Consider the following 26,548-nt stretch of genomic DNA (forward strand, 5'->3'; position numbering starts at 1 on the left):
CATAGACAGTTTAGGGTTTAGTGTGGATACTCTGATGAGTTCAACCGAAATAAGATATGCTAGGTAGGTCAATGGTACCATTCATCTGAAGACATTTCTAGGATCGGTGACGTCTAGCGCTGCTGATTTGGGAATACCATGCTGAGGTGTTAAAGACATTGTAGTATAGATACACACCGACAACATATGCAAATCTAACATGTGTTGGAAGCAGATATACAGCCAATACTCAAGTAAAATGTTAGCTTTTTGGGATCCACAGTTTTCTACTGTTGCTGTATGAACACTGAAATTCTCCCCAGAGCAATTCCCTTTTCCTGTGACACATTTCAGTTGGGTGTTGCCGGATTCTACTACTATAAACTATTTACTTGTAGATCTCTACATCTTCTAACAAGTTTGGCCTTTTTCGGCTGTCTGTTTCACAAGGAAGCCGAAAGTGGTGGTTGTATATTAGGGCTGTGCTACGTAGTCGTTCATCGATCAGCTTTTTGTTTCTTCCCAACCATTACTGAAGACTTTTGCTTAATTTCATGAGCCAGGTACAAAAGCAAATTAATGCCAAAATCACCAGAGATGCCATTACAACGATGCAAGTAGGATCTCCAGATATCTCCAAACAAGCTAGCTAGCCAGGGATGCCATATGATTGCCGGGACAAGAAGGCGCAGCTTGGGCAGGTGCAGTGTGCATGATATATGGTGTTGGGCGATTAATCCGGGTGTCATATGATGAGCAAGGCTAGTGCTTCACTGGCATATATATCTAGTTAGAACTAATATAATAGTGATCTAAAAGATCTTATATCAGTTTACAAAGGAATACTTATTAGAAAGGCGGTACAATATATATTGCCCGTTGGTTGCTGCAGCCTGCAGGGTGTATATTGTCATCCCTTCTCCACAGATATGGGACAACGAGCTGCATGTACATTTGATGTTTATTAGGTGACTTGATTTCTAGACGATTTGGTGTTTACTAGGATTTTCATTCTGGATTGCTTGTTGTACTAGCTAAATTAACCAAGTGATGTTGGAATCATAGCGTGCGGGCGTGCAACATGAAGTAAGTCTTGCGATCAACGCCTCCAGAAGCATGGAATTATTTCACTTAGATGCACACAAGTTGGTTTAGTTTGGCTTTCAAAACTCGATCGTTTGACGGCTGATGCTGCCGTCACAAAATTCGGCAACAATATGAAACAAAACTCAGTCCTGGACACTGCTGAAGCGTTTTCTGGACTTGCTGAAGCTTCCGTTAACTTTTTTTTTTAGAACAAAGACGCCAGAGGCGTCCGGCTTTAAATTAATAAAGCCCACAACATAGGAAGCGTAGCACAACCACAAAACCAACACGCAGCAACCGACTGAAGACGAGCGAGTCTTGGTGAACAACTAACCGGAGGCGAGAATAAGTACGTTACAAGGCGCAACCGGCCTAGCGAAACGAGCACGCAGGCTCAGCTGAAACTAGAACCAAAAGGGGGTGCCCATCCCTATGGGACAGCGGACGGCGCGGACGGCGGGGCGCGGGACTTGGCGTAGACTGAGTGGAGGCGGCTGATAGCATGGCGATGGAGGTCAGAGTCCTGTTGCCTTCCCAGCGGTGCCCATTGCTGCAAGAACACAATGCATTTGAAAATAACGTCAGCAGGATGTGAGGGAAACACACCCTCAATAATAAACTTATTACGAATATGCCAAATAGCCCATAACATGGCCGCCGCGCATGTCCACATGACCCGGCGTGTCGGGCCTTGAACCAATGACAAGGAAGACACTAGCGCGGCACGGGAGCGGGGATCCCAATCCACCCCCGCGGCCTCGCGGACCGCGCTCCAGGCGAAACGCGACAGCGAGCAACGGAAGAAGGCGTGGTCCGCATCTTCCGGCACCCCGCACAAAGCACAAGGGCCAGTGGCGGGGCCGTTGCGCTTGGCAAGGTTGATCGAGGTAGGAAGGCGATCTTGGCAGAGCTGCCAGAGAAAGACTTTGATTTTTAGAGGGATTTTAGCCTTCCATAGCCCCATGGCAGCCGAAGAAACCTGGCCGCGGGTGAGCTCTCTGTATAAGGACTTGACAGAGAAATTACCAGAGCCCGAAAGTCTCCAAGAGACCGTGTCCGCGGAGTCCGACAGGCGGACATCCGCAATCAACGCCCGAAGGCAATCCCACTCCTCTATCTCCGGGCCCGCAAGTTCTCTACGGAAGTTGATGCGGGGTGGAGATGAGCTAAGAGCCGAGGCAACCAGTTGATTGGGCTCGACTGCTATGGAGTAGAGATGACGAAACTCGGACCAGAGGGGTTGTTGGCCAACCCAAAGGTCTAGCCAAAACCGTGTAGAACGTCCGTTGTTAACCCCAAACAGTGCGCCCCTGGCGAAGAAGGGTTTGAGGGCTTGAATGGAGTTCCAGAAGGGGGACCCACGGGGGGCCGCCTCAAAGAAATTCCCATTCGGGAAATATTTTGCCCGAAGAAGGTCGATCCAGAGGCTAGTCTCACCCTGAGACATCTTCCAGATCCATTTGCACATGAGTGCAATGTTCATCAGCTTGGAGTTGATGATCCCAAGTCCCCCCCGGGCTTTGGGTCTGCAAACGGCCTGCCATTTAACCATATGGTATTTTTGTTTAGGTCCCGCTCCTTCCCAAAAAAAGCGGGACCGCGGGGTATCTAGCTTAGTGTGTACCCCGTCCGCCATCATGAACAATCCCATGGCAAACATAGGTAGGGATGAGAGGCTGGAGTTGGTTAAGATTAGTCTAGCCCCTGAAGACATAAATCTCCCTCGCCATGGACTCACCCTATCCGCTACCTTGGAGGTGAGAGGAGCCCAATCGGCGATCGAGCATTTCTTCGCCGCGATCGGGAGACCGAGGTATGTGAACGGAAACTGGCCAAGTTTGCAGTTAAGCAAGTTGGCAACCCGCTGACTCTCGGCCGTGTCCATCCCTATGGACACTACTTTACACTTGTGAAAGTTGATTTTGAGCCCCGACATGAGTTCGAAACACAGCAAAATGGCCTTGACCGTTGCAATGCTGTGGGTGTCGGGCTCGAACAGGAGAAGTGTGTCGTCCGCGTATTGCAAATGTGACACACCCCCCGGGATCAGGTTGTCCACCACTCCCCTGATGTGGCCAGCCATACGGGCTTTGTCAAGCATGGCACCCAAGGCGTCCGCCACAAAGTTAAACAGCAACAGCGAGGCTGGGTCCCCTTGACGCAGCCCACGCTTGTTGCGGAAGAAGTTCCCTACTTCTCCGTTCACCGCAATCGCCGTTTGGCCCCCCGAGACCAATTGCATCATGCGATGAACCCAAACCGACGAGAATCCCCTGTCCAGGAGGACCTGTCGTAGAAACTCCCAGTTCACGCGATCGTAAGCCTTTTCGAAATTAAGTTTCAAAAGGATCGCGGGCTGACGAGCGCGTTTAAGGGAGTGCACAATCTCTTTTAGGGCCAGCGGCCCTTCTAAGATGTTACGCCCCCGAATAAAGGCCGATTGATTCCTACTAATAATACGGTGAGCTACCGGAGTCAAGCGCGTTGAGCAAGCTTTGGCACAGATTTTAAACGGAACATTAATTAACGCAATGGGACGAAAGAGCCTAATGTGACCCGCGCCCAGAACTTTGGGGATCAGAGAGAGAACCCCAAAGTTTAGGCGAGCTATATCTACCATACCCCGCATAAAACCATTACAAACATCAAGAATAGGCCCTTTGAGCACTTGCCAAAACCGCTTGAACATCGCCACCGGCCACCCATCCGGCCCGGGAGCGGTGTCGGATTTCATGCCAAGCGTCGCCTTGTCGATCTCGTCCGGGGTGAAGGTCAAGCCCAGGCCCTCGTTTTCCTCATCCGTGACCCGCAGCGTAGGGTCCCACACATCCGCCCTTAACCGGGCGCGAGGTTCCTCCCTGGAACCCATCAGTTGGATGTAGAAATCATAAATGTGGCGTACGATATCATGTTGCCGCAAAAGGAACCCCTGCTCAGATTGCAAGCGCAGAATGGCGCATTTGCGACGGCGACCATTCGCATAGGCGTGGAAGTACTGAGTGTTCGCGTCACCCTTGAGCGTCCACTTGATACCACCGCGCCTACGCCAGTACTCCTCCTGAGCACGGAGAAGGGACTCGACCTGGGCCTCAAGCACGTAGCGTTGAGCCCAGTCTTGCTCCAAGAAGGGTTGCGCATCCGCCACTGCATCCATCTGAGCAAGCTCCGCAGTCAGACGCAAGCGAAGCAACTTATCGTCGCGTCCCTGGTTAGCCCCCCACCCTTTTAGAGCCGCACGCAGGCCCGCACCTGCAGCAATCCAAAACTCCATCGGCCCGCGTACTCGCCCGATCCGGGCGACGCAATTCTCCCATTTCGACAAGAAGACTTGCTCAAAGTCTGGAGATTCTAACCACGCGGTTTCGAAGAAGAAACGGGGACTGCGTTTTAGCCTTTCCTCCCCCGAGGAGAGGATGAGGGGGACGTGGTCCGACCCAATCCTCGTTTTGGCATGCAAGGAGCACAAGGGAAACAGCATCTCCCACTCCGAGGACATAAAAACCCTGTCCAAAACCGACCGCACCGGTGTAAGTTGTTTGTTGGTCCAGGTATAGCGTGCCCCCACGCGAGCCACTTCCTAAGGGCCATAGCTGCGATTGCATTATTAAACATGGACACCCTTGTCCAATTAATAATACCATTGTTTTTATCCGCTCCCGGACGAATTAAGTTGAAGTCCCCTCCCACGAGCAAAGGAAGATTACGCGTGCCCAAGGACTCAACCTTCGCCTGGAGTTCTCCCAAGAACTCGAGCGAGAGGGAGTGGTCGGCCGGGCCGTAAACCACCAGCACCTCCCACTCGCGAAGAGTTGCACGATGGCGCGCGTGGGCCGACAGAAAGAACCGGCCAGCATCCCACGCCACCACCTCAAGGCAAACTAGGTTGATGCCTAGCAACATGCCTCCCGAGTGCCCGGACGCCGGCACCCAATGCCAAACAAAGCGTTCCAGCGGGTCAACAGCGAGCAGGTCCCGATGATTGAAATCGGCCTTGATCGTTTCCTGCAGGCCAACTACGTCGATCGCCTCATTACGAATGAACTCTTTTAACTGGGTCCGCCTCCCAGCATGGCCGAAGCCAGGGATGTTCCAAAATATGTAACGCATTATATAATGCGATTGCGGAGGCGGATACCGCGAGCGGTCACCGCTTTGGCCACGCGCCTGTCTTGACAAGACGACGGTTGGAGGGGGACGCCGCAGCCCCTGCTGCTATGTCCTCCTGGTCGGGCCACGCAACAGACACCAGAGAAGCCCCTGCTTCTTCTGCTGCTGGCATAGCGCGGGCCAACGCTGCCTGGGCAAGCGCGGCCTGCGCAATTTCCTTAGCGCGGATAAGAGAAAGCACTTCGCGCATTTCCCCCTCGTCAGATAACCTAACTCCACTATCCGCTAGGATACCCCCCAAACACTCATCAGAATAGTCATCAAAGATCGTAAAGCGGGGCTCGGGATTACCTTCAGTGTCCAGGTTCTTCTGGGCCTGCAGGAGTTGGGCGCGTTGGAGGGCAGGCAGGTTGCCCTTGGCACCCTTCGAGCGGGAGCTCGCCCGCTCTTGCACCGCCGTGGACGTCACCACCGCCTTGGAGTGCTTGGCCATGGAAGCGGGCGCCACCTTGGCCACCTCCACTCGGAGCGCATCAGGCGCGGGAGGGGAGATGGCCGACGAGGGGCCACCCGCCAGCCCCCCGAGGGAGGCCAGCGCCATGACCACCGGCCGCTGCGAGGCCGGCGTGCTCCCACAGCCCGAGGGAGGGCTCGCCACCGCCACCAAGGGAGTCTTGCGGCCTGCCGGCTTCTTGTGGAGCCTCGTCCCACCGCCCCCGAGGCCGGACGGCACCTTGGGCGAACGCGCCGGGGCAGCCCGAGGCTCACCCGCCACCGTCGCCACCGGGGAGATGAGCATCGAGCGGCCCTCCGAGTCGCACGACGCCGAGACCCCCTTGTCGATGTCGAGGCCCAGTGTCATGTTGGAACCATACTGGTTGAAACCCAGCTCGTTGTTGCCCACCACCACCGGCCGTTCCTCTTGGTCCATCGCAGCCCCCGCCGCCGGTTGTACCTCCTGAGAATCCTTGTCCTTGAGCCCAAGCTTATCCCAAGTGGCGGTGTCGATGGAGTCATGCCCCATGCTCGTGTCGTGGTCCCTGTCCTTGTCGTTCGGGCCCTTGTCCACGTTGGCTGGTGGAGGGGGAGGGGGAACCGCACCCAGCAGCTCGCCCGACTCGGCTTCCAGGCGGATGGTGAAACCCTCGCTGTTGAACCACACCTGAACGTAGCCCTTGAGCTTGGCCGACGAGCGGCACGCGAAGCGCATCCGGACTGAGCCGAGCCCCGGTAACAACGATTGATCCACCTCAATGGGGCGCCCAATCATCACCGTCCCCGCCATTAGGCGGTCCACATGGCGATGCTTAGGCGGCACACCCCACAGCTTGACCCACACGTCCGGCATAATCTCGGCCTTGGGTTCCTCCTGGCACAGCTCCTTGATATCCGCCATGATGTCGTTGAGGGAGAGGTAGAGCTTGCTGCTGCGGGTTGCCATCCGCAGCATGGCCTTGTTGGGGAAGATGACCGAGAACTGGTCGACGCCGATGGCCGTCACCTGCCAGTCCCACTCCCCTTCGAAGAGGTGCGGGAGCTTCGCCTCCAGGATGGGGACCGACAGCGTGCCAGGCGCCGCCGAGATGATCGCCACATCCGCCACCAACGGGACCCGGATCTCCTCGCCCTCCGTCTCCATGAAAGGGATCTCCTCGCTTCCGTTAACTCTGAGCCATGTTGCAGGCAGACTCTGAATTTGGACCATCTTCAGGTTATAACATGCACCACAGAGACCCTAACCTTCACCGCCGACAGCCGTATTGCGCTGCAGCCGGCTGCAAACGATTGAACCGGTCTCTGATTTTCGTTGTACAAGGTGAGACATTATTCCAAACCTATGGGGTTCTCGGTCCTCTGCCACGGAACATGTTGGAAAGAGCAGAGTATGTTTCTACAGTTTTCCGCTACCTATGCTAGGTCATTATTAGGACCTAATATTGCCTTTGTGATAAGTTTTGATTGCTTAGCTTTTTTGCATTGTGTAAATTCAGACACCGCGCAGAGAAGTAGGTCAGGTTGAACTGACCAGTGTTGGGTCAACCATAGTCTTCGGTTGCATGCACGCAGCAGCAATAGCTTCCTTGGCTTGAAAGGAAGTGGTATTCACCTAGTAGTTTCCTGGTAGTTCACTTAGCATTGCAGGGAAGTTGACTAGTAGCAGACTAGAGCTGTGCATGCAATTACGTAGTAGCTTCCTAGTAGTTTCTAGAAATATGCTTTGCAGGGTAGTGGTAGCAGTCCCGTGAGTGGCATGCAAGTACGTAGGTAATTTCGCGTGTGTGTGTGCATTGTGCACGACCAGCCCTATAAAAGGACCCCGGTCCTTCAGTTGTAATAAGGCCATTTTCATTTCTATCCAGCCAAGCCTCAAGTGTAGTACTACTACATATGCGTGTGTGTGTGTGTGTGTGCAAAGCAGCACTTGCAAGTGTGCTTTGCCATTCTGCTTGTTGCTTCGGTAGTATACTTGAGTGCAAGTAGTAGTAGGCTAGTACCACACAGCCGTTGCCCTGTGTAGTTCATCTCATCCTTGACTTCGTCCGATCCTGAGTAGCCAGCTACTCTGTACGTAGTTCGGGCTAACAATTGGCATCAAAGCCTCAGGTTATGCCGAAAGGAAGCGTCACCGACGATGGTTCCAAGACCGCCGAGCAAAGCTCGACTAAGGACACCCGTGCGGCGGACGCGCTCGCGCTGTGAGGCAGGCCGGGAGATGAGCTGGGTGTGCCACGCTCCGTGCGAGACGTGGGCATGTCCAGTACCTCCTTCTCTCTCCTCACGCGGACCAACTATCCCAGTTGGTCCGTCCTGATGAAAGTCATCATGGAGGCGCGGCATATGTGGGAAGCCGTGGAAACCGGCAATGTCGAGTACGAGGAGGACCGGCTGGCGATGGAGGCGATCTTCCACTCCGTCCCAGAGGAGATGGTGCTCACCCTTGGCGCCAAGGAGACGGCCAAGGAATCATGGGACACCATCAAGACTCTACGCATCGGCGTGGAGCGCGTACGGGAGTCGAAGGCCCGGACCTTGCGCCTCTAGTACGAGGAGATCCGGTTCAAGGCCGGTGAACAAGTCGACGACTTCGCCTTGCGGCTGCAAGGTCTCGTCAACGAGCTCGCAACGCTCAGAGATCACACCGACAACAAGATGGTGATTCTCAAGTTCCTCCGCGTCGTCCCCAGATAGTGCAAGCAACTGGCCTGGTCCATGGAGAGTTTGGTGGATCTCTCCACCATGGCGATCGAGGAGCTGGTAGGGCGGCTGAAGGTCGTCGAGGAGCGCGGCGACGAAGCCGACAACCGTGCTGGCGACGAACTACTGCTCACCAGGGAGCAGTGGGACGCGCAGCTTCAGCAGCGCGGCCGGAACGGCTCTTCCGGCAGTGGGGGAGGCGCCCCCACGAGAAGCAGAGGTCACGGCAGAGGCAGAGGCCGCACCCAGAGCGGCGGCGGCAACCGCGGGCGCAAGCCAAGCCAGGCAGGGCGAGGCGCTGGCAACGGTGGCAAGTGCCGCTACTGCAACATGCCGGGTCACTGGATCCGGGATTGCCGCAGGAGGAAAGCTGACGAGGCAGCCACGGCAACGACAAACCTCGTCCAAGCTGACGTGGACGGCAGGCCGGCAATGATGCTGGCAAGAGTCGAGCCCGTGCAGGAGAGCACAACATATCTCGCGACCACGACTCCGACAACCACCCATTCCGTGCAGGAGGCACGGAACCCGTCCACGGGAACCATCACTCCAGTGACAGGCCACACCTCGACAACGATGTTTTTGGGTCCTGTCGACCGGGAGGCGATGAAGGCTCGGGTGTGGGGAAGCCACACCCCGGCGATGGTGTCCCCGAACTCGGGACCCGACGAGGTCGCGCAAGTTGGCGCGGCAACGACGCGTATGGTGGACCATGCTTCGACCATGATGCTGGCGACCATCGACTCCGTGCAGGAGCGCACGGAGACTCAGGTCAGCCACACCCCGACAACAAAGTGTTAGGGGTCCATCGTGTTGACGGGAGTTGGCTCCCTGACAACGGCATGTGCGTGCGGCTACGTCTTCCTCAACAAGGAGAGAGCCGTGACCACACCCACGCTTGCAGGCGGCAAGCAAAGTGAGGGTTGGTTCCTCGACACCAGCGCCACGAACCACATGACTGGTTCGGTCAACGCGTTCACGGAGAGCTGGACCGCTCAATCACTGGGAAGGTGCGGTTCGCGGACGGATCCGTGGTGGAGATCCACGGGCGCAGGACCGTCGTCTTTGCCGACAAAGGAGGTGATCATAGGGCGTTCACGAACTTCTACTTCATCCCGGCTCTTAAGAGCAGCGTCGTGAGTGTTGGACAGCTCGACGAGGGTTGGTTCGACATCGACATCCGGCGCGGTGTTCTCACCGTGCGCGACCAGCAGAAGAGGCTGCTCATCGAGGTTACCCGCTCGGCAAACCGCCTCTACAAGCTCTTCTTTCGACCCATGCATCCTGTGTGCCTTGCCGTGGGCCATGTCTCCGACGCGTGGCGTTGGCATGCCCGGCTAGGACACCAGCACTTCGACGGGTTGCGGAAGATGGCGCGAGGAAACCTCGTTCATGGGCTACCTCACATCGAGCACGCTGACGAGCTGTGTGATGCGTGTCTTGCCGGGAAGCAGCGGCGCCTGCCCTTTACTGAGAAGGCACGCTATCGGGTGCAGAAACCCCTGGAGCTGGTTCACGGGGACCTCTGCGGCCCAATCACCCCGGCAACGCCAGGAGGGCGTCGCTACATCCTGCTGCTCGTCGACGACTATAGCAGGTTCATGTGGGTGCTGCTCCTCGCCTCCAAGGATGAGGCGGAGCAAGCCATTGTCAAGCAGCAAGCGGCAGCAGAGGTCGAGTGTGGCCACAAGCTGCGCGTGCTGCGCACGGACCGTGGCGGCGAGTTCATGTCGGCCACGTTCTACAAGCACTACGACGAGAAAGGGGTGCAACGTCACCTCACAGCCCCTTACTCGCCGCAGCAGAATGGCGTCATCGAGCGGAGGAACCAGACGGTGCTCGGGGTGGCACGCTGCATGCTCAAGGCAAAGCAGGTGCCGAGCACGTATTGGGGGGAGGCCGTGCTCACGGTCGTCTTCATCCTCAACCGCTCCTTCACAAGGAGCATCGATGGCAAGACGCCTTATGAGGCGTGGTACGGGAGGAAGCCCAATGTAAGCTTCCTCCGCACCTTTGGCTGCGTCGGGCATGTCAAGACGGCGCGCCCACAGCTGAAGAAGCTCGACGACAGGAGCACCCCGATGGTGTTCATGGGCTACGAGACAGGCTCTAAGGCGTACATGATGTACGATCCCGTCTCAAAGTGTGTGCATGTCTCGCGCGATGTCATCTTCGACGAAGACGCGCGATGGACTTGGGAGGCGTCGGGGGAGGCCCCGGCAAGCAGCTCCTTCATCGTGGAGTACCCGATGTACTCTAGGACCCCGGGAAGCAAGACCCTGGGAAGTGCCACCCCGGGAAGCCCGAGAGGTGTGGATCCGGGAACCGCAACCCCGAGAACACCGTCCCTGGGTACGGTGTCCCCGGACAACCCGACGTCAAGCAAGGTGGGTCCCGGGAGGCAGTTCGCAACCCTGCTAACGGCGAGGTCGGAGCTGTTCGACGCCGCCGACAGCGTTGGCGCCCCCCACAGGTTTCGGCGCATGGGGGATCTCCTCGGCGAGGCTGCGGCAACACCGCAACAGCCCGAGGAAGAGGACGTTGATGACGACGACGTCTTGCATCTGATGGCCGGTGAGGAGCCGACCACATTCACGGAGGCCGAGCAAGAGATTGTTGGCGCCACGCAATGCTGGACGAGCTGGCATCGATCAACGACAACGCCACTTGGACACTCATCACACTGCCTGCTGGGCACCGAGGCATCGGGCTCAAGTGGGTGTTCAAGGTCAAGAAGGACGAGCACGGCGCCATTGTCAAGCACAAGTCATGCCTCGTCGCAAAGGGCTACGTGCAGCGTGAGGGAGTGGACTTTGAGGAAGTCTTCGCTCCGGTGGCAAGGCTGGAGTCCGTGTGACTCATCCTTTCCGTGGCTGCTCACCGCGGGTGGGAGGTACACCACATGGACGTCAAGTCAGCATTTCTCAATGGCGACCTTAACGAGGAGGTGTATGTCTCCCAGCCTCCAGGGTTCGTTGCCAGGAATCATGAGCAGGGCGTGTACAGGCTACACAAGGCCCTATATGGTCTCCGGCAAGCCCCAAGGGCATGGAACACCAAGCTTGATGCAAGCCTTGCATCCCTTGGGTTCTCACGCAGCGTTTCTGAGCACGGCGTGTACTCGCGTGGCACCGCGAACACGCTTCTCATCGTCGGCATCTACGTCGACGACCTGGTCATCACCGTGGCAGAGCCCTAAGAGGTTCGACGCTTCAAGGGAGAGATGCATCGTCTCTTCAACATGAGCGACCTCGGGCTGCTCCGGTACTACCTCGGTCTAGAGGTAAACCAGGAGGGTGGTCGCATCATGATCACGTAGACGGCCTACGCCACCAAGATGCTCGAGCGAGCAGGCATGAAGGACTGCTATGTTGTGCATGCTCCAATGGAGGCACGGCTGAAGCTCAGCAAGGATAGCTACGAGAAGGCGGTGGATGCTACACTCTACCGCAGCATCATCGGGAGCCTCAGGTCCCTCGTGCACACCCGACCGGACATCACGTTCGTTGTCGGGTACCTGAGTAGATTCATGGAAGCCCCGGCAAGCGATCACCTCGCTGCTGTTAAGCACCTGCTCCGGTACATCGCAGGTACACTCACGCATGGATGCGTGTATCGTCGTGGCGACGACAAGAGCTTGTTCGGATACAGCGACTCCGACCATGCTGGTGACGTGGACTCCCGGAAGAGCACCTCGGGCATATTGTTCCTTCTCGGGAATAGTCCAGTCAGCTGGCAATCGGTGAGGCAGAAGGTTGTCACTGCATCTTCGTGTGAGGCGGAGTACATAGCGGTAGCTACAGCGGCCTGTCAAGGCATTTGGCTTGCTCGCCTTCTTGGCGAGATGCTGAATCAGAACACCGCCCCTGCGCTCATCTTCATCGACAACAAGTCAGCGATTTCGCTCTGCAAGAATCCAGTGCTTCATGACCGCAGCAAGCACATCGATCTGCGCTATCACTTCATACGTGACTGCGTCGAGAAAGGCACGGTGATCGTGGAGTTCATCAGGACTGGTGAGCAGAAGGCGGACATCCTGACCAAGTCACTTGGTTGCGTCCTGTTCCAAGAACTGCGCGACAAAGTCGGGCTCATGGATATCAAGCTCCTTCGACAAGGTTGAGGGGGAGATAATTGGGTCAACCATAGTCTTCGGTTGCATGCACGCATCAGCAGTAGCTTCCTTGGCTTGAAAGGAAGTGGTATTCACCTAGTAGTTTCCTGGTAGTTCACTTAGCATTGCAGGGAAGTTGACTAGTAGTAGACTAGAGCTGTGCATGCAATTACGTAGTAGCTTCCTAGTAGTTTCTAGAAATATGCTTTGCAGGGTAGTGGTAGCAGTCCCGTGAGTGGCATGCAAGTACGTAGGTAATTTCGTGTGTGTGTGTGTGTGTGCATTGTGCACGACCAGCCCTATAAAAGGACCCCGGTCCTTCAGTTGTAATAAGGCCATTTTCATTTCTATCTAGCCAAGCCTCAAGTGTAGTACTACTACATATGCGTGTGTCTGTGTGTGTGTGTGCAAAGCAGCACTTGCAAGTGTGCTTTGCCATTCTGCTTGTTGCTTCGGTAGTATACTTGAGTGCAAGTAGTAGTAGGCTAGTACCACATAGCCGCTGCCCTATGTAGTTCATCTCATCCTTGACTTCATCCGATCCTGAGTAGCCAGCTACTCTGTACGTAGTTCGGGCTGACAATTGGCATCAGAGCCTCAGGTTATCCCGAAGCATATGCCGAAAGGAGGCGTCGCCGACGATGGTTCCAAGACCGCCGAGCAAAGCTCGACTGAGGACACCCGTGCGGCGGACGCGCTCGCGCTGTGAGGCAGGCCGGGAGGTGAGCTGGGTGCGCCACGCTCCGTGCGAGACGTGGGCATGTCCAGTACCTCCTTCCCTCTCCTCACGCGGACCAACTATCCCAGTTGGTCCGTCCTGATGAAAGTCATCATGGAGGCGCGGCATATGTGGGAAGCCGTGGAAACCGGCAATGTCGAGTACGAGGAGGACCGGCTGGCGATGGAGGCGATCTTGCGCTCCGTCCTAGAGGAGATGGTGCTCACCCTTGGCGCAAGGAGACAGCCAAGGAAGCATGGGACACCATCAAGACTCTGCGCATCGGCGTGGAGCGCGTACGGGAGTCGAAGGCCCAGACCTTGCGCCTCCAGTACGAGGAGATCCGGTTCAAGGCCGGTGAACAAGTCGACGACTTCGCCTTGCGGCTGCAAGGTCTCGTCAACGAGCTCGTAACGCTCGGAGATCACATCGACAACAAGATGGTGATTCTCAAGTTCCTCCGCGTCGTCCCCAGGCAGTACAAGCAACTAGCCTGGTCCATCGAGAGTTTGGTGGATCTCTCCACCATGACGATCGAGGAGCTAGTAGGGCGGCTGAAGGTCGTCGAGGAGCGCGGCGATGAAGCCGACAACCGTGCTGGCGACGTGCTGGCGACGAACTACTACTCACCAGGGAGCAGTGGGACGCGCAGCTTCAGCAGCGCGGCCGCGACGGCTCTTCCGGCAGTGGGGGAGGCGCCCCCACGGGAAGCAGAGGTCGCGGCAGAGGCGGAGGCCGCGCCCAGAGCGGTGGCGGCAACCGCGGGCGCAATCCAATCCAGGCAGGGCGAGGCACTACAACAGGAACCCCCCTATAGCAACACATTTTTCCGTATCTAGAAGACCATATATGCGTTGTTAGTGTCTTTACCAACGGTTTAGGATGCGTTGCCTTATCCGGCGTTGCTAGCGCATAATGCAACGCTTATAGGCCCTGTTTGGTTCGGCTGTGAATTTCTAAAAGCAGCTGTGAAAAATCTTTGTGAAAAAGCAGCTGTGGAAAATCTGATGTGAAAAAGATGTAGGTCATTTGTCAAACAGCTGATACAACTTTTTCAGATTTTGGCCCGCAGCGGAATCAGATTTTGAAAAGCACGTCCTGGGCTGCTTCCGCTTTTGGTTCAGATTTTGGCAGCGGATTTCTGAAATTGGATTCTGCTGGATTCGCTGTTTGGTTCAGATTCTGCTGCGCGGCAGCGGAATCCGTCGATAAAAGCTGAACCAAACAGGGCCATATTATCGTTGGTAAAAGAGACCGTTGCAAGAATACAACACATAAAACAGACTTGTCCAACACTTCTATGTGTTGGAGGGCTTGGCAACAAAGAATACTTGTCCAACACTTCTATGTGTTGGAGGGCTTGGCAACAAAGAATTTGCAACGCGGTTCATATATAATGTGAATAATATTTTTTTATACATATTGCCAACAATTAAATTAGTGATTTACATAATTGTGATAATTATGAATTTCCAGTAAAGACAAACAAGAGAATATACTCACAAGAGGAAGAAATCATATATTAAATAAAACTGTTGGATTACAATAGTGCATATTACACAAGAAAAATCATCCAAATGGGAAGTATAATCTAAATGTTTCTTGACGGCGAAACTTAAATTGAAAGCATCCCTACAACGTAACTAAAACACAATCGAGGAACATCATCCAACAGGAACATCATCCCTACAACTTAACTAAAATTGAAACCATCCATCTTCATCATCATGAACATGAACATCATCATCATCCTTGTAGTATACTTGCCACACACACCAATAGAATCATCCATTTATCTTTTGAATCTACAAACAAAAAAACAAAATGAACTGTTAACACACAATGCATTGACATGATGCAAGTAGTCATAGAGGGAGGATATTACTCACTTATAGAGGTTGAGATGCAAAAACAAATCTACATTACCAAGAGTATTGCAGTTTTTGCGACTCTGTACCCAATCTTCAGTTTTCACAAGTGCCATATCAACATGCACTACCCAGAATTCATTAGTAATTTCAGCACCATCAAGTTCAAATTTAGGATCACAACTTACAACTGTAGCAAGAGCTACATGTGTTATGATTTTTTAGGCTCATTAAAAATACTTTTGTTCCTACCTGTTAGAGAAAATCAAAGTTACCATTGGCAGAATCATGTCAAGCAAAATAATTAATAGAAACGCGACATATAACAGAAAAGGTTGAGAGGCCAAGACATGTCGTGTTTGCATCTTCCCCTCTACTATATGGTTATGAATACATCTACAGGTTAATCTCATGATGTGCAACATCTATGAAATTCTATGAAGCCTTTCACTACAAACAAAGTAGTTTTGGTGATGGACGCTGAAAATAATTAAACTTCATATGATAGCTTCAGTGTAGAACACAAAGATAGACATTTTTATTCGAGTAGCAGTATGGTATGATCAACTGCATAATTCTGAGGCACCTACCGGAAGATACTGAAGCAGAATGTTTGGCCATTAATCAAGTAAAAACATATTACTATATCAATACCTGGGACATATTAAGCCAAAAGATAAATTAAATTTACCAAATTAGTGCAAATAAAACATATTAGACAATAAAAAGAAGCTTTGAAGCATAAGATCTATCATAAATGGAGTACTCCCAGTACCGACCCAATGATTTTGCATGAAGTGCAGCATGGACAGCAGGGCGGATCAACCATTAGTTCATCTTTACCACCAACTCCTAATAAAATAGCTAGTATATATCCAGATCAAACTCTAAATAGCACATCTGAGCAGATAAATCAAAGGCAGTGACACTATTAAGAAAAGGAGAAGACACGGCAGAGAAAACAAGACTGTAGTATGTTCGAACAAATAATTAGGATGTCTTGTTTGTAGACTACAAATACAAATCAGATATAGATACGGCGATCTATTTAGTTGGAAGTTGCAGGCATCCAAAAAATAATATTGAATGTGGTCTAATAATTGAACGACACTACAGATGGACCATGCCAATTAAAGTTATATAGAAACAATTGACATTATTTTTCTTTTTCTTTTTGCAATCCATCAGTACATGACCTCATGATGAATCAGAAACATGGAAGTATTTATAAAGTTGCCATATGCTACAATTTTACTTCTCTTTTCCTCATGGTGTGTATTCTTCCTTGTAAAGGAAAAGCACATCAAGAGAATAAAGGAGTGACACTACGGATGTAGGCAAGCATGGTATAAAGCGGAAGCACGAACCACAAAAGAAGTGTCTAGAATGTGGCAAACCAGCAGACAGAACCGTGTAGGTATATGTTGTTAATAATAGGAGAAGGGGTCATCAATCAAATTCCAATAGCCAAGTGAATAAATGGAAAACATCCATGGTTTTCTATTCCTGGAACACAATCTAGTTCAGCTATCATTAAAAAATACAGAAGTCAGATAAGTTGTAATAGGTGTGGAATTTTATCTAACATGTCACTTGACTAAATAAGTACTACTCGTCTCAGCATAGTTTTATAAGATTTGTTTCTCTTCTACTGTATTTAGGGGTTACACAGTAAACAATTTATGTTCATAAATCATATGTAAATCGCAAGATCTGCTTGCATAAAAAAATTGATATGACACGCAGCTCACATAAGCATCTTTTAAATGGCAAGCATAGCTCGTTGTAGATGTACTCAGTAATATTTTTCAGAGTTTTGTGACAAGCAACAGTAATTGATCAACAGATTACCTTCCTTACGCTCTTGAACTCCAACTATAGTGGGGAGAAAGCCCTATGCGGCTGAGTGTTAATGTCACTAGATGCTGATGGATGATCATGCGGAGAACTGTGGATCTGAAGCCCTCAGATCCAACAAGTACTCGGCTTTGCCATGCTCTGCACCGATGTCCTTCTCCCCCAGCGTCCCAGCGGCCTAGTTGACCGAGCTGCATAAAGCTGTCAAGTTGCTCCTCAGTTTGTAGTAGCAGAGAACACAGAGATCTAAATGGTCTTTTGAGCGAATGAAATATGTAAAAAAATTACTGAATTGTGACTCAAATAAAAGAGAGGGAGAAAGTTTTGGGGTCATGTCCATTGCAACATATCCAGTGCTTGAGTGCCATTGCATTTCTCTGCACCGAGTGGAGGTAACCTGCTTTGAAGTCTCGGAAACAAATATGACCATATGACGGTGTGAATGATCAGGCCTACAACATAAGCAAGTGGCACCGTAAGCAGAAAGTGAAACGTTGAATAATCAACATCAACCACGAGAATAAGACAACAAGCCCTATTATACAATCAGTCAATCACATAATCAACAACAGGAACCAACGACTGCACAATCAAGTTCACTTCCATGGACTGGTGACAACCTCCTAAGCCACAACTAGAATCAATTCAATCACAGAAAGAGGATTTAGCTGGAAGCTCCCCTCCACACCAACCAGCTGTAATTCAGTCTGTCGTTCATTATCAGGGATTGGCAAGTCGTAAGTACCAATCCCCAACTAGATTGAAGTGAAACAGAGCATGATGGGGCCAACAAAATTGGGACAAGAGAAGCGGCCCGGCTCACCGCGGCAGGCGCGATCGCGAGGGTGGTTGTAGCTGCAGCTCTTCCCGTAGCCGCAGGCCCCCGTGCGGAGGTAGTAGACGCAGTTGGTCGCAGGGGAGCGATGACGAGGGGCGGCGCGCCGGGATGCAGGGTATCAGGGGAGTGGTGACGAGCGACGGTGCGCCGGGATGGAGGGTCGCAGGAGAGTGGTGACTGGTGAGGGGCGGCGTGCCGGGACGGAGGATCTCAGGCGAGCGGTGAGGAGCGCGCTCCGGGATGCAGGGTAGGTCGAGGGGAGGCGGCCGGCGAGGGGGCCTATAGGCTCGAGAGGAATAAGGGATGCTGGGGACAGGGAACGATCTAGGTTAATCATGACAACCAGCTTGGGCCGGGCTAGAGATATGTGTTGGGCTTTTGTTCGAGTTTGGCCGGTCACACAATAGGTCATGAGCTGCAAGCCTGCAACAGATATGGTACAATGCTTGTATGCGTATCTTTTTCGATAAAAGGCGCTTTTATTATCTCAAAATGTAGCATCAAAGTGATACAAAGCATTAAGAGTATCACCCGACCTCTGCATAACTAAGATGCACACAGCCAAACACCAGTAGTCTGATAAACAGAAAGATAAAAGACCGACAATTCGGCAACAGTAGAGTCCATAGACCGACACTATGCCTATGTCGAAAAAGATGATGGACCGAGCCGGAGATTATGCTGCCATCCATGTTGGGTAAAACCTCTGTAGCCACCTGCTCCAACAGCGTACACACCGCCTTGAATAGCGGTTGGTACTCCGCTCGTTGTAGCGTACACCACGTACGAAGCGAGTGCGTACAACGGAAAATAACCTGCAAAGGAGAAACAGTTTTGTCATTAAAAACAACATCATTTCTACATAGCCAAAGCGACCATAGTAAGGCATACGCTCCCACCCTTATTAGTGTTTTGTATGCATTTGAAATACCGTCCAGCCAATGACCAAAAATATTGGCAACACTTGTGGGCGGATACAAAGTTGACACTATTTGGATGGCTGACCACGTAGAACACGCAAACTTACAGTGAAAAAAGAGGTGTTTAATTGTCTCGTCATGAGTACAAAAACAACACTTCTTACTTCCCGACCAGTTGCGTCGTGCAAGGTTGTCTTTTGTTAGCACAACTCCTCTACGGAGATACCACATGAATATTTTAACTTTAAGTGGTACCTTCGCTTTCCAAATTTTTTGGTTATTACTCACCGGTACCTCAGAATGCGTGAGTGCACGATACATAGAGTCTACTGTGAAAAACCCTGATGTAGTAAGGTTCCAACGAAACACATCACGACCTTGTGTCAGGATAATCGAATCTAGACGGGACAATAGATTATTCCATGACATAAGTCGGGTGCCAATCAAATCCCGCCTGAACGAAATATTTGGCGGGGATGAGCTGAACACTTGTGCAATAGTATTATTCTTATCGCGTGCAATGTTGTATAAGGCTGGGTATTGTTCTCGGAGGCTAGCATTGCCTAGCCAGATGTCTTCCCAAAAACGAATCTCTGACCCGTCCTTTATCGCGAAAGACCCAAAGCGAAAGAGATGTTTCTTTGCCGCCATTAGGCCGGCCCAAAAGTGTGAGTCTCCAGGTTTCCAATATACCTGAGACACTGCCTTTTGGCCTATATACTTATTGCGCAGCATGGTTTGCCAAACACCATCCTCAGTAAGAAGTTTGAACAACCATTTACTAAGTAGGGCCTCATTCTTGACCTGCAGGTCATGAATACCGAGGCCGCCCTGGTCTTTCGGCCTACAAACCACACTCCATTTGGTCAGCCTATATTTTTTCTTTTCACCATCTCCTTGCCAAAAGAACCTGGACCTAAAATAATCCAATCTATGCAAGACCCCCTTTGGGAGCTGGAAGAACGAAATCATATAGAGGACCATATTTGTGAGGACAGAGTTTATTAGAACCAGTCGTCCTCCAACCGAGAGCAACTTGCCTTTCCAGCTGCCCAAGCGTTTCTCTAGTCGCTCCTCTACATGCTTCCACTCGGCAATGGTGAGACGCCGATAATGAATTGGTATTCCCAAATATTTAATTGGGAATTGTCCATGTGCACAACCAAAAAGGTCGGCATAATCGGCCGCTGCATCAACGGCTTCTCCAAAGCAGAACAATTCACTTTTATGGAAGTTAATCTTAAGACCCGACATTTGCTCAAACGCTGACAGCAAGAGTTTCAGGTTTCTAGCCTTGTCTAGGTCATGTTCCATAAAGAGAATTGTGTCATCGGCATATTGCAGAATAGAGAGACCACCATCCACTAGATGTGGCACTACTCCTGTAATCTGTCCGTCCTGCTTGGCGCGCTCAATCAGAATAGCCAACATGTCAGCCACAATGTTAAATAGCATTGAGGATATGGCATCACCCTGTCGTAGTCCTTTTTTTGTCTGAAAGTAATGGCCGACATCATCATTGACTTTGATGGCCACACTACCGCCAGTTACAAAATTTTGGATCCACTTGCACCATTTATCGGAGAAGCCTTTCATCCTTAGGGCCTGTTGGAGGAAAGACCATTTGACCTTGTCATAGGCTTTTTCGAAGTCTATTTTGAATACTACCCCACTCATGTTTTTTCGGTGCATCTCATGGACGGTCTCATGCAGGATTACTACGCCATCGAGTATGTTCCTTCCTTGCATGAAAGTTGTTTGAGATGGCCGGACAACATGGTCAGCTACCGAGTTTAATCTATTCGTCGCCACTTTGGTGAAAATCTTGAAGCTGACATTAAGGAGGCATATGGGTCTGAACTGTTGAATCCGTTCGGCCTCCTTAATCTTCGGCAACAAGACAATCTCGCCAAAATTAAGTCTGAATAGGTCAAGTCGGTCGGCATGAAAACAATTGAACAACTCTAAAAGGTCAGACTTGATGATATCCCAGAAATTCTGATAGAATTCTGCGGGAAAACCATCAGGGCCTGGAGCTTTGTTATGTTCCATTTGGAACACCGCAGCTCGCACCTCCTCTTCTGAGAATGGTGCCGTTAGGATATCGTTTTCTTCTGCCGTGACCTGTGGAATATCATCTGTTCGGGTCTCATCAAGGGTGAAATTCCCTTCAGTCGGCGCTCCGAAAAGAGATTTGTAGTATTTGGTGATATACTTTTTGAGCTCCTCCTGACCTTCGATCCTTCCCTCATCTTGTATGCGTATCTACCGTGAATAGTCAAAACATTGTAAAATATGTGTTGCTTAATGGAGGGTATCCTTGTAGTTGGCGCTGGCAACGGTGGCAAGTGCCGCTACTGCAACATGCCGGGTCATTGGATCTGGGATTGCCGCAGGAGGAAAGCCGACGAGGCAGCCGCGGCAACGACAAACCTCGTCCAAGCTGACGTGGACGGCGGGCCGACAATGATGCTGGCAAGAGTCGAGCCCGTGCAGGAGAGCACAACATCTCTCGCGACCACGATTCCGATAACCACCCATTCCGTGCAGGAGGCACGGAACCCGTCCACGGGAATCATCACTCCAGTGACAGGCCACACCTCGACAACGACGTTTTTGGGGCCTGTCGACTGGGTGGCGATGAAGGCTCGGGTGTGGGGGCCGGAGCCACACCCCGGCGACGGCGTCCCCGAACTCGGGACCCGACGAGGTCGCACAAGTTGGCGCGGCAACGACGCGTATGGCGGACCATGCTCCGACCATGATGCTGGCGACCATCGACTCCGTGCAGGAGCGCACGGAGACTCAAGTCAACCACACCCCAACAACAAAGTGTTCGGGGTCCATCGTATTGACGGGAGTTGGCTCCCTGACAACGGCATGTGCATGCGGCTACGTCTTCCTCAACGAGGAGAGAGCTGTGACCACACCCACGCTTGCAGGCGGCAAGCAAAGTGAGGGTTGGTTCCTCGACACCGGCGCCACGAACCACATGACTGGTTCGGTCGACGCGTTCATGGAGCTGGACCGCTCAATCACTGGGAAGGTGCGGTTCGCGGACGGACCCATGGTGGAGATCCACGGGCGCGGGACCGTCGTCTTCGCCGACAAAGGAGGTGATCATAGGGCGTTCACGGACATCTACTTCATCCCGGCTCTCAAGAGCAGCGTCGTGAGTGTTGGACAACTCGACGAGGGCTGGTTCGACATCGACATCTGGCGCGGTGTTCTCACCGTGCACGACTAGCAGAAGAGGCTGCTCATCGAGGTAACCCGCTCGGCAAACCGCCTCTACAAGCTCTTCTTTCGACCCGTGCGTCCTGTGTGCCTTTCCGTGGGCCATGTCTCCGACGCATGGCGTTGGCATGCCCGGCTAGGACACCAGCACTTCGACGGGTTGCGGAAGATGGCGCGAGGATACCTCGTTCATGGGCTACCTCACATCAAGCACGCCGACGAGCTGTGTGATGCGTGTCTTGCCGGGAAGCAGCGGCGCCTACCCTTTACTGAGAAGGCACGCTATCGGGCGCAGAAACCCCTGGAGCTGGTTCACGGGGACCTCTGCGGCCCAATCACCCCGGCAACGCCAGGAGGGCGTCGCTACATCCTGCTGCTCGTCGACGACTATAGCAGGTTCATGTGGGTGCTGCTCCTCGCCTCCAAGGATGAGGCGGAGCAAGCCATCGTCAAGCAGCAAGCGGCAGCAGAGGTCGAGTATGGCCACAAGCTGCGCGTGCTGCGCACGGACCGTGGCGGCGAGTTCACGTCAGCCACGTTCTACAAGCACTACGACGAGAACGGGGTGCAACGTCACCTCACAGCCCCTTACTCGCCGCAGCAGAATGGCGTCGTCGAGCGGAGGAACCAGACGGTGTTCGGGATGGCACGCTGCATGCTCAAGGCAAAGTAGGTGCCGAGCACGTATTGGGGGGAGGACGTGCTCACGGCCGTCTTCATCCTCAACCGCTCCTTCACAACGAGCATCGATGGCAAGACGCCTTATGAGGCGTGGTATGGGAGGAAGCCCAATGTATGCTTCCTCCGCACCTTTGGCTGCGTCGGGCATGTCAAGACGGCGTGCCCACAGCTGAAGAAGCTCAACGACAAGAGCACCTCGATGGTGTTCATGGGCTACGAGACGGGCTCTAAGGCGTACAAGATGTACGACCCCGTCTCAAAGCGTGTGCATGTCTCGCGCTATGTCATCTTCGACGAAGACGCGCGATGGACTTGGGAGGAGTCGGGGGAGGCCCCGGCAAGCAGCTCCTTCATCGTGGAGTACCCGATGTACTCTAGGACCCCGGGAAGCAAGACCCTGGGAAGTGCCACCCCGGGAAGCCCGAGAGGTGTGGATCCGGGAACCGCAACCCCGAGAACACCGTCCCTGGGTACGGTGTCCCCGGACAACCCAACGTCAAGCAAGGTGGGTCCCGGGAGGCAGTTCGCAACCCTGCTAACGGCGAGGTCGGAGCTGTTCGACGCCGCCGACAGCGTTGGCGCCCCCCACAGGTTTCGGCGCATGGGGGATCTCCTCGGTGAGGCTGCGGCAACACCGCAACAGCCCGAGGAAGAGGACGTTGATGACGACGACGTCTTGCATCTGATGGCCGGTGAGGAGCCGACCACATTCGCGGAGGCCGAGCAAAAGATTGTTGGCGCCACGCAATGCTGGACGAGCTGGCATCGATCAACGACAACACCACTTGGACACTCATCACACTGCCTGCTGGGCACCGAGCCATCGGGCTCAAGTGGGTGTTCAAGGTCAAGAAGGACGAGCACGGCGCCATTGTCAAGCACAAGGCATGCCTCGTCGCAAAGGGCTACGTGCGGCGTGAGGGAGTGGACTTCGAGGAAGTCTTCGCTCCGGTGGCAAGGCTGGAGTCCGTGCGACTCATCCTTTCCGTGGCTGCTCACCGCGGGTGGGAGGTACACCACATGGACGTCAAGTCAGCGTTTCTCAATGGCGACCTTAATGAGGAGGTGTACGTCTCCCAGCCTCCAGGGTTCGTTGCCAAGAACGACGAGCAGGGCGTGTACAGGATACACAAGGCCCTGTATGGTCTCCGGCAAGCCCCAAGGGCGTGGAACACCAAGCTTGATGCAAGCCTCGCATCCCTTGGGTTCTCTCGCAGCGTTTCTGAGCACGGCGTGTACTCGCGTGGCACCACGAACACGCTCCCCATCGTCGGCATCTACGTCGACGACCTAGTCATCGCTGGGGCAGAGCCCGAAGAGGTTCGACGCTTCAAGGGAGAGATGCATCGTCTCTTCAATAGCGACCTCGGGCTGCTCCGGTACTACCTCAGTCTAGAGGTAAACCAGGAGGGTGGTCGCATCACGATCACGCAGACGGCCTACGCCACCAAGATGCTCGAGCGAGCAGGCATGAAGGACTGCTATGTTGTGCATGCTCCAATGGAGGCACGGCTGAAGCTCAGCAAGGATAGCTCCGAGAAGGCGGTGGATGCTACATTCTACCGCAGCATCATCGGGAGCCTCAGGTACCTCGTGCACACCCGACCGAACATCACGTTCGTTGTCGGGTACCTGAGTAGATTTATGGAAGCCCCGGCAAGCGATCACCTCGCTGCCGTTAAGCACCTGCTCCGGTACATCGCAGGTACACTCACGCATGGATGCGTGTATCGTCGTGGCGACGACGAGAGCTTGGTCAGATACAGCGTCTCTGACCATGCTTGTGACGTGGACTCCCGGAAGAGCACCTCGGGCATACTGTTCCTTCTCGAGAATAGTCCAGTCAGCTGGCAATCGGTGAGGCAGGAGGTTGTCGCTGCATCTTCGTGTGAGGCGGAGTACATAGCGGCAGCTACAGCAGCCTGTCAAGGCATTTGGCTTGCTCGCCTACTTGGCGAGATGCTGAATCAGAACACCGCCCCTGCGCTCATCTTCATCGACAACAAGTCGGCAATTTCGCTCTGCAAGAATCCAGTGCTTCATGACCGCAGCAAGCACATCGATGATCTGCGCTATCACTTCATACGTGACTGCGTCGAGAAAGGCACGGTGATCGTGGAGTTCATCAGGACTGGTGAGCAGAAGGCGGACATCCTGACCAAGTCACTTGGTCGCGTCCAGTTCCAAGAACTGCGCGACAAAGTCGGGCTCATGGATATCAAGCTCCTTCGACAAGGTTGAGGGGGAGATTGTTGGGTCAACCATAGTCTTCGGTTGCATGCTCGCAACAGCAGTAGCTTCCTTGGCTTGAAAGGAAGTGGTATTCACCTAGTAGTTTTCTGGTAGTTCACTTAGCATTGCAGGGAAGTTGACTAGTAGCAGACTAGAGCTGTGCATGCAATTACGTAGTAGCTTCCTAGTAGTTTCTAGAAATATGCTTTGCAGGGTAGTGGTAGCAGTCCCGTGAGTGGCATGCAAGGACGTAGGTAATTTCGTGTGTGTGTGTGTGCATTGTGCACGACCAGCCCTATAAAAGGACCCCGGTCCTTCAGTTGTAATAAGGCCATTTTCATTTCTATCCAGCCAAGCCTCAAGTGTAGTACTACTACATATGCGTGTGTGTGTGCAAAGCAGCACTTGCAAGTGTGCTTTGCCATTCTGCTTGTTGCTTCGGTAGTATACTTGAGTGCAAGTAGTAGTAGGCTAGTACCACACAGCCGCTGCCCTGTGTAGTTCATCTCATCCTTGACTTCGTCCGATCCTGAGTAGCCAGCTACTCTGTACGTAGTTCGGGCTGACAATTGGCACCAGAGCCTCAGGTTATGCCGAAGCATATGCCGAAAGGAGGCGTTGCCGACGATGGTTCCAAGACCGCCGAGCAAAGCTCGACTGAGGACACCCGTGCGGCGGACGCGCTCGCGCTGTGAGGCAGGCCGGGAGGTGAGCTGGGTGCGCCACGCTCCGTGCGAGACGTGGGCATGTCCAGTACCTCCTTCCCTCTCCTCACGCGGACCAACTATCCCAGTTGGTCCGTCCTGATGAAAGTCATCATGGAGGCGCGACATATGTGGGAAGCTGTGGAAACCGGCAATGTCGAGTACGAGGAGGACCGGCTGGCGATGGAGGCGATCTTGCGCTCCGTCCCAGAGGAGATGGTGCTCACCCTTGGCGCCAAGGAGACGGCCAAGGAAGCATGGGACACCATCAAGACTCTGCGCATCGGCGTGGAGCGCGTACGGGAGTCGAAGGCCCGGACCTTGTGCCTCCAGTACGAGGAGATCTGGTTCAAGGCCGGTGAACAAGTCGACTACTTCGCCTTGCGGCTGCAAGAGGTCTCGTCAACGAGCTCGCAATGCTCGGAGATCACATCGACAACAAGATGGTGATTCTCAAGTTCCTCCGCATCGTCCCCAGGCAGTACAAGCAACTGGCCTGGTCCAATGAGAGTTTGGTGGATCTCTCCACCATGACGATCGAGGAGCTGGTAGGGCGGCTGAAGGTCGTTGAGGAGCGCTGCGACGAAGCCAACAACCGTGCTGGCGGCGAACTATACTGCTCACCAAGGAGCAGTGGGACGCGCAGCTTCAGCAGCGCGGCCGCGACGGCTCTTCCGGCAGTGGGGGAGGCGCCCCCACGGGAAGCAGAGGTCGCGGCAGAGGCGGAGGCCGCGCTCAGAGCGGCCGCAGCAACCGTGGGCGCAAGCCAAGCCAGGCAGGGTGAGGCGCTGGCAACGGTGGCAAGTGCCACTACTTCAACATGCCGGGTCACTGGATCCGGGATTGCCGCAGGAGGAAAGCCGACGAGGCAGCCGCGACAACGACAAACCTCGTCCAAGCTGACGTGGACGGCGGGCCGGCAATGATGCTGGCAAGAGTTGAGCCCGTGCAGGAGAGCACAACATCTCTCGCGACCACGACTCCGACAACCACCCATTCCATGCAGGAGGCA

The 26,548-nt window shown here is 53.4% G+C and overlaps 1 protein-coding gene and 1 long non-coding RNA gene across 2 annotated transcripts in view; one reads left to right on the forward strand and one right to left on the reverse strand.

Moving 5' to 3' along the window:
* The window catches only part of LOC119289290, a 2,607-nt gene extending 1,621 nt beyond the window's left edge, over positions 1-986 (forward strand). Inside the window, exon 2 of the mRNA XM_037568649.1 lies at positions 543-986. Coding sequence (XP_037424546.1) covers positions 543-559 — 17 coding nt within the window. The 3' untranslated portion in view covers positions 560-986. The remainder of the gene's footprint in view (positions 1-542) is intronic.
* A 13,721-nt stretch (positions 987-14,707) lies between these two features.
* Positions 14,708-18,084, reverse strand: LOC119287157. Its single transcript, XR_005140755.1, has 2 exons — positions 17,748-18,084; positions 14,708-17,376 (listed from the first exon to the last, which is right to left on the reverse strand). It is a non-coding gene; the product is annotated as an uncharacterized LOC119287157 (long non-coding RNA).
* Positions 18,085-26,548: the final 8,464 nt, after the last annotated feature.

The sequence above is a fragment of the Triticum dicoccoides genome, chromosome 4A (genome assembly GCF_002162155.2).
Source record: "Triticum dicoccoides isolate Atlit2015 ecotype Zavitan chromosome 4A, WEW_v2.0, whole genome shotgun sequence".
Lineage (NCBI taxonomy): Eukaryota > Viridiplantae > Streptophyta > Magnoliopsida > Poales > Poaceae > Triticum > Triticum dicoccoides.